At 42.7% G+C, this 8,594-nt stretch overlaps 2 protein-coding genes across 2 annotated transcripts; both read right to left on the reverse strand.

The window, feature by feature from the left end:
- Positions 1 to 1,181: 1,181 nt before the first annotated feature.
- LOC125525250 lies at positions 1,182 to 3,704 on the reverse strand. The gene is made up of 4 exons (XM_048690253.1): positions 3,019 to 3,704; positions 2,741 to 2,934; positions 2,122 to 2,654; positions 1,182 to 1,722 (listed from the first exon to the last, which is right to left on the reverse strand). Exons 1-3 carry the CDS (start codon positions 3,647 to 3,649, stop codon positions 2,127 to 2,129), a joined length of 1,353 nt encoding a protein of 450 aa, XP_048546210.1. The 5' UTR covers positions 3,650 to 3,704; the 3' UTR covers positions 1,182 to 1,722; positions 2,122 to 2,126.
- Positions 3,705 to 3,711: 7 nt separating this feature from the next.
- On the reverse strand, positions 3,712 to 8,245 carry LOC125518464. Its single transcript, XM_048683296.1, has 4 exons — positions 6,255 to 8,245; positions 5,504 to 5,578; positions 4,248 to 5,120; positions 3,712 to 3,923 (listed from the first exon to the last, which is right to left on the reverse strand). Exons 1-4 carry the CDS (start codon positions 6,367 to 6,369, stop codon positions 3,712 to 3,714), a joined length of 1,275 nt encoding a protein of 424 aa, XP_048539253.1. The 5' UTR covers positions 6,370 to 8,245.
- Between the last annotated feature and the right edge of the window lie 349 nt (positions 8,246 to 8,594).

The following is an 8,594-nucleotide window of genomic DNA, read 5'->3' on the forward strand; positions in this document are numbered from 1 at the left end:
ACACTTGACTATCTATCGAACTCCAGCCGATTAATTTATAAACCATCAGATTTACCTATAAGGGAGTAATTGTCTGTAAGCTGGGTCTTCCTTGCATGCATTTCATAAATAAAACTGTAAAGAGAAGGTAGGACTTGCTTATGTACCTGAATATTTACACTTCACATACAGAGACAATATATCTTCAATTCATAGGTAGGACTCAAGAATGTATAGCACAGTTCCATGGCAGCAAAAATCTTCAATAACCTGTTAGCTCCACAAAACAACGATATTTGAGATCTCACGTTTTGTTGACGTATTCACATATAGAGGAAGGAGATGTATGTCGACAAGAGAGGAGAAGCACCAAAGGCACTCGAATAAAAATCAAAACACAAAAACGACAAATGGCACTGGGAGTTTGGAGCCCGTCCATCTGATTTAAATGACGGGAAAGGAGTAATGATTTTGTCCGCTTGTGGATTTGAAATACAATTAGAAAAGTTCAGTTAACTGCTGAATAAGTGATTTAAGTTTATCCAACTTCCTTAGTTCTGAAAAATGAACAACTCCATCTCATAATATAATTTTATACTTCATATTTATGCAGATATTGCCCAAATGCTCCCTCTTGTGAGTTTAATAGTTGTTTAGGATAAAATCCCAGATCCTACACCACTCACTAAAGTTAAGCGTCGCAAGGCCTCAAAGATCCTGCTGATGTTGATAAAGAAATGATGCTTCCTAGACAGAAGAAATGGAAACCCAGGACAAAGATTAGATACATCCAGGACCAATTGTGCTGATTAGAAAGGCAAAAGAAATGGGAACCCACTTCCGCCCCTAAACCCATCAAGGACCGCCGAGATGTGTATGGGCGCCGACCGCCAAGATGGGTATAGGCGCAGGAGTGAGCTCGAGAGGCACGATAGGTATAGCTCGTTTTGCAGCTTATTTCCAACTCATATAAAAAAACAGTTAGTTCCAATTCTTACCGCTGGACTGCTCTCTCCTATCTACCTCAAACTGTATCTATACTCCAGAAGCAGCAAGCGAGGTCCAAGGCCACAAAGGAAATATTTTTTTTGGAAAGCGAAAGTATATTCTTAGGAAGCTAGTTTGCATTGCTGAAGAATTATTAAAAATAAAAATTTACAACCAGTCAACAATTAACCATCAGAATAAAGAGTTAACTGCGTTTTGATTTTCGGTTTGCCATTTTTTTCGGCCCTGAACGAAATGGCCGAATTTCGGTCATTTCAAAAATTACGGCAAAATTTCGGACGAAATTATAAAATCAAATTTTGAATTTTCAGACAAAATTTGGCCGAAATTTGGCCGAAATTTGACCAAACATTCACAGAAATTTGAAATCAAGCTAAGCAAAAGCATAGCAGCCCAACAACCATCAGGAGTAATCATATAATGTTTAGCAAATTAGCTCTAGGGATTAAAATAAGAGCGTCAGTCCAATATGACCCTCACGCACATTAGTTCTAAACTTACAGTCCACAACCATCACATCATAGTTCAAAGTTTAAATACTTCAGTACAACCAACTCTAGGAATTTAAAGGATTTCACATAGAAACAGCTCCAAAAGACAACCATCAAAGCATCACAACGAACAACAACTCCAAAAGAAATCCATGAAAGCATGGACGGGGAGGTCTTGTTCCATTGAAAAAGCTCCAGCTTCCATGCTCCAAGCCTCCAACTAGCATCATGCTCCAAGCTCCAGCTAGGTACCATTTAAAAGACAAATACAAGTGATAAGTAGCATTTAGAACAACACTACTACATCATAAGTAGCAACTAGAATAGCACTACTAAGAGATAAGTAGCAATTAGAACAGCACTAGTATGTGAGTGGTAGCAATTGGAACAGCACTAGTAGGTGATAAGTAGCAATTACAACAGCCATACAAGAAGATAAGTAGAAATTACAACAGTACTACACGATAATTGACAAGTAGCAATTAGAACATCAGTATTGATCATTACACAGTGAGCATACACATTAGAGCACCAGAATAAGAAAGCAATGTACATCAAGCTATTTAAAGATCAACCGCTTCAAACATATGCATCAAGCTAAGTAATCATCATGAAGAAGAAACACCGAAAAGAAGAGACTTACCAAATCTACGAGTAGAGGCTGTTGACTTCCTTGGTCTTCTTCCTAACAAGTCGTCCAGATCTACGAGTCTCCAAATTGCCAATGCTTGCTTGTATCTCCTTTTCAACTTGTACTTGTGTCTCTTCTTCCACTTGCATTTGTGTTTCTTGCTGATCTTGTTGATCATCCTCATCATCCTCACTCACCCCATCATCATCCTCACTCTCATTATCAACATATTCATTCTCGTTGTCGTCATCCTCACTGTCAGTTTCGACATACACATTCTCCTCATCATGATTCCTCTTTCTTTTCTTCTTATTAGCCTTTGTACCAACATAAGAATCCTTCTTGCTTGAGTTGAGGCGCCTTATTTTCTCAAAAACAGCACTGGCCGCATCGGCTCCATCCAAAATTGGATCCTCTTCATCCTCATTCAGCCACTCCATTATTGGATTTGTCTCATCGAACATTGTTGTATCTATCAGCAGTGCACTTGGATCAACCTCTTTATCTATATCTCTCTCTTTCTCTTGATCTTCTTCAGCTCGTATCTTCAAGGTTTGGATAGTAAACCAAGTAAATTATATGACATGCAAGGACAATACAAGGTACAAAGTAAATTTGAGTTGGTTTATACCTTTAGGTTGTAGCGGACAGAAACTAGCTTGTGGAGCTTGTCATATAAAAGGCGATTTCTTGGCTTTGTGTGCACCAAAGCAAAGGCGCTCCAGTTCCTCTCACACCCACTAGATGAGACACATTGTGAGCAAATTCTCATTGCGCACTTCTGCAATGCAGGAACATCCCCTCCAAATTGAAACCACCACTGGGCTGCAAGATATCACCAATGAAATTTTCAGAATTACACAAAACAAAAGGAAATGGAAATTCTAAAACCAAAAGACCACGACTTACTTGGCTCCATTCTCGCCGCAGCTTCTTGTGCTAATCTGGTCCCAAACCTTCCTTGGCACTCCCTAAACTTACTAACTTCATCAATGGCTGAAAGAGCACTCTTTGGATCTAATATCTTCGCTATCGCATCTGTTAGTGCAGTAGCATAATTTGTATGGTTGCAAAGGTTGAGGCTATAATGTGTATATGGATCAAGGACGGCAGCTGCAACCATAAACGTATCTTCTTCCATTGCATCTATCCTCTTGCACACCTTGCGCATGAAACTAAGGTACAACCTTGATGTAGGGCCTAGATGTGCTTCCATCCGTTGTATAGCGAGCATCATACTTTTTTTGAAGCCAGAAAGAGTGCATTGTTTCTGCGTATCAGCATACCTCATGGCCTTATAAAGTGGCCTTAACGAACCTAGTACCCACTCTAGTGCATTCCACCAAACATTACTAGACAAACATTCTTCAGAAAACACGTATCCAGGCTCATAGCTCCACTGACACTCCTTCCAATCCTGAGAAACCATCCACTCCCTAAATTTATCTTTCTTCAAATGGTAACTCTCAAGGAACATGAAGACAGTCCCAAACCGGGTGGCATTTGGTCTAATTAGTTCACCACCTATGTTCTTCTTCATGTTATCATGTAGATTATTGTGCTTATGCAAGAACCTACAGATTGTCTTGGCACTCTTGACTATCAATCAACCTCAGGAAACTTGGCTATATCTTTTAACATAAGATTGACGGTGTGAGCAGCACACGGTTTCCAAACAATATGAGAGTACTTTGGTTCTTCTATAAGGGTTTTGCAAGCTTTTTTATAATTGGACCCATTATCGGTTACGATTTGAACTATATGTTCATGGCCTATCTCTTCTACAACCTTCTCAATCTCTCTATAGATAAAGTCTGCAAAATTATGTAAGATGCATATACCTAGTTAGAAAAAATCAAGTATTTTAAGAACATAAAACAATTCTAGGACAGATCCAAGTATTCAAGAAGCATGTATTGTAAGAACATATGTAAAATGCATATATACCTACTTAGAACAAAGCATTAGGAACATAAAACAATTCTAGGACAGATCCAAGTATTCAAGAAAAGTATTGTAAGAACATATGTATATACCTAACTAGAACAAAGCAAATATTTTCATGAACATAAGACAATTCTAGGACAAATCCAAGTATTCAAGAAGAAAGTAAAACGCGAAGAAGAGGAGGAAGTAACCTGAATTCTGAGTCTGACCGGATGCATCAATAGTATTAAGGAAGAACATTCGTGTATTGCAATACACCATGAAGTTTATGAGACACATTCCTTTTGGACCAGTCCAAGAGTCACACATAAGAGTCACACCAAAGTTTTTCCAATCTTGTTTGAATTTCTGAAGAAACGAAGTTGCTTCATCATAGTTTGCATCCAAATATTTTCCATCAATCTCCTTCGCGGTTGGTATAGGAGTAGGTCCTAATTGTTGAGTGATCTTCAAAGCAGCTCGGAAGTATGGACAGTCAGCTTTACGTCCAGCAATATCATTGGCATGAAAAAACTTGGACCAAGCTAGGCCAAGTGCATCTCTCGAATTAGGATCCAAAGCACTACTGATCTTGGGCTGCATAGATACTTTGTTGCTGCATAATTGCTTGTCAAAATATGCGGTGATACTCTTTTTGCCAACATCAACTCGCACATCACCCACACTCCCCTTGCCAATCCTCCTATCAACTCTGCGGGAGACATTCGGGTCACGCAATGCCTCTCGAATATTCATCTGAATTTCTTCTTCATCATCATCTATTATGTTAATCACCCTTCCTTGTTGATACAGCCCTTCCATAATATTTCTTTCAATTCTCAGCCTGCTATTTTGTTTCTCTCTTTTCTTCCTGTTCGATTCATCCCGGCACTCTCTCATTGCATCTCTCACATTTCTTGGCACATTTGGGCAGCTCCTCACGTTACCTACAATCCAACCAAGGTGCTCCTTGGCACGGGTTGCACCTCCACCTTTGTGCTTTAGGCCACAGTACATACAATGAAAACCCCCAGAATACGGCCATGTATGGTTCCAAGGATCATATAAGTTATTATCTTTAATTCCTGCATTGCAAAGTTACAAACAACATCACTTTAATTGAACCTAACAATATTCCATTTGCATCGTGTGAACAAGCAAAGCATAGTAATCTGGCAACATACCAAGCAAATACTCTAGAAATGTGCACCAATAAGATCAAGATATATGCCTTACTATATAGAAATATGAAAGAGAGATCCAAATACTCTAAACTGTGATCATCCTCATCTCACTACATGGACAACGCAGTGTACTGTTATGTACAATTTACAAACAAATACCAAATAGTTTCATGGAAGTACTGAATTAAGTGAGATCTCTATGCCATCTTTTTTTATTTGAACCAAGTTAGAGCTCTATAAGAAGCACATGCAATCTCATAGCTCATATCAAGTTAGTATATTACCTTTCCAAGAGCTTTGAGAACCACTTGCACTTGCATCATGGTTGCCGCTGCCATTCCTATTTGCAGTTCCATTACCTGAAAATCAAGTGACAAAAGGACACCGGTCAGTTATCAAGAGTAGGTAACTAAGGAAGCAACCCTTGCTTACTAGGGTGTCCTCATATTAATGATAAAGAAAAAACAGTACAACCCAATGCTCTAGTTCACATACTAAGGAATAAGTAATTTATATACAACTCGATGCTCTAGTTCGGGTAACACGCGCGGAAGGAAACATAACAGCAGCTAGTACGGTGTGCTTCTGCCTCGGCCAGCAGCAATTTTATCCAAGTCGGTGGCTTCAAGGAGCAGTCCCCTTGTCCATGGAACAATTATATATTTTAGGATGTTCATAACAAAGTTTGTAACCCACTTTCTGTTGGACCAAAAGAAATATTACCAGATCTAGAGCATCCTTGGTGACTACAAGATGCATGTATAATTCAGATTAATAATGCCACTACTGTGTTCAACTCATCAAGACTCGATTTTTCTTACCCCGGTATGATATATGCATTTGCCAAGCCATTTACCAGGGACCTATCCTAAATCTAAAGCAGCACAAGTAGACACAGATTATAACCAAGAAATAAATCCACATCGATCTGAAATTGCTGAAGAACTGAAACAGCATACACGTACTTGGACGAGACAAATTGCTGAAGACTGAAACTGCATACACGTACTGAAACTGCATCAAGAACATATGTACCTTCCCAGTCAAGCGGACGCCCTCCATGCTGCTGCCGCTGCTCCGTGCTACTGCCTCCGTTGAACTGGTCGGCTTGCGCTCCATCAGCTCCGTTGCCGCAGCCGCCAAGCACCATGCTGCAGTCTTGGAGAAGCAAAGGACAGGAAGTGGATGGGGTGGAGGCGAGGAGATGTGGAGGACGGCCAGAGAAGCGAGCGCCTTGGCCGGAGATGTGGAGGAGGGCGAGGAGATGTGGCCTGTGCGCGGCGGCGGCGCCGCACACAGGAAGAGGGATAGGGAACGAGTGATTCTAGGGTTAGGCCGTTTGGGTTTCGTGGTTTTGTCTCAGCGGAAGCTAACTAGAAGGCTCTCGAAGCTGGGCCAGGCAAAAAAAATTCAAACTGGGCCGAATAATTCGGCCGATAGGCCCATATATCGGGCCCTAGCGAGACGGCCGAAATTCGGCCGAAAATCATTTTTTTCGGCCAAAAATCAAAACGCAGGAGTTAAGTGCTTAAATTAAACACCTAATCAGTAGAGATGATGTAAGAAAATGAAATTTATAAAATTATTAGAAGGTCCAAGCCTCCAAGCAGAGTTAATTAGATGGCCTAAAACTTGGTCGGACAATCCCGCCTTGAGTTCCAGCCAGCATACCCTGTCAAAAACAATATCAATATGAATGATGTGGAGATTCGTACTGATAAGTTTTGCAAAGGACAGACACACATTGGTAGTCGGTACCTTGCCTAAATCTTAATAATCACAAACTCTTATCACAAAAAGGGAGACTTGGAGAACAAATCATAATAAGTTCATCCACCACACAATTGAGCAGCCACAAACTGAGCAAGCCTAAATTGGTTCACGTGGTTCAGTATGTTACTTCTGCTTTTTTTGGCGAAACAGTATGTTAGTTCGAACTTATGGCAGTACTGTTGTCCAAAATTCAGAGCATATTTTATCCCAAATCTCCCTAACCAGAAAATCTCAAGAAACTTCATAACAGTCTGTGGTGAGGTTTGAACTCACCTGATGATAAGGTCAAACCTCAAACGCATCCCGTCTTTGTATTGTACGGGAGAGAGATATGAGCTAGCAGCACAAGAACATCTGGCTGAGAGGGAAGGAGGACGGCAGACCGCTGCCGGGGCTTCTGGCGGAGGCAGTGGCGAGGACAGAGACGGGGACTGGGGACATGCACTCGATTAGGCCGACCGGAGAGCGAAAGAGCGCTAAACGCGCGCCAGTGAAACGCCTGCTCGTGCATGGCTGCCGCGGTGACGACCAAAGAGCACTCGCGGCCAAAAGCGCCGCCGGCAGGTCGTCGAAGAGCGGCGGGAGGAGGTACGGATACAGCGCGGCCGCCATCATGTACCACTCTTGCTGCCGCTGGAGCCCCCAGAGCTGCGACCGACCCGCGCCCGCTCCTCCGCTCGGCTACCCCCTCTACTTCCCCACCAGATAAAAAAAGAATGGCGTGTGGTGGCAGCCGGATCGAGCATGAATTCTCCCCAATGCCCCATCGCCGGCAGCCGCCTTTTCCCCAACACGGACCAGAATAAAATAATTTTCTACAGATGAGGGACGGGGCAAGGGGAATCGTGTGTGCTTAAATATGAACTGCGGCTCACAGGGATGGATCTCGACGATGCCTGCCCCATGGCCACCACAAACATGATGAAATGCCCACGATGGTCCAATCCAAGACTACTTCTTTCCGGGCGTTCCTATCAGGCTCCGTCAAAACCGATGCAAGGACCCAATCAAAACCTCGTAGGCCGCCATGGGAAGAGCCATAGCAGTCCTCCTCGATGGCTTGGAAGTGGAAGAGGACGCCAGCTGCCGGGAAGGAGCTGCCGCGGGCACTGCAGGACTCAATCGTTCTTCTGTGGCTACCGGTGTCGGTAACCATCCCAGCCGCGTCTGTCACGCAGCTTGGCCATGGGGATTGGGGAGAGGAGATGTAGGGAAGGGCTGCATCAGGAGTGGAGGCAGGAGCTAGGTGGTGCGGGTGGGGAGGGACGGGAGGAGGCGACAGGCGAATCACTTTTTATAGTCATACACGGCGGTGCGGCGGTGGTGCTGGATCAGACCCGAGCCTTCTAGCGAGAGCCTGAGAGAGACAAATCTAGAGGTTGTAGTCAACTGCCAAACGTGGACCAATCATCAATAATCACACATGCGAGGCAGGAATGATATCTATCTCATGTCTAAATCGCTAGGTCCACACAAGAAGGCACACGCCCAGATCCGCCAGTAAATATCATGGCAACACCTGATTGGTCTGATTTTCATTGCAAAAAAGTAAAAAAAAAAGGGGTACATCAAACCTGGTCAGGTTTAGTATATGTATAATGA

The sequence above is a fragment of the Triticum urartu genome, chromosome 7, assembly GCF_003073215.2.
Source record: "Triticum urartu cultivar G1812 chromosome 7, Tu2.1, whole genome shotgun sequence".
Taxonomy (NCBI): Eukaryota; Viridiplantae; Streptophyta; class Magnoliopsida; order Poales; family Poaceae; genus Triticum; species Triticum urartu.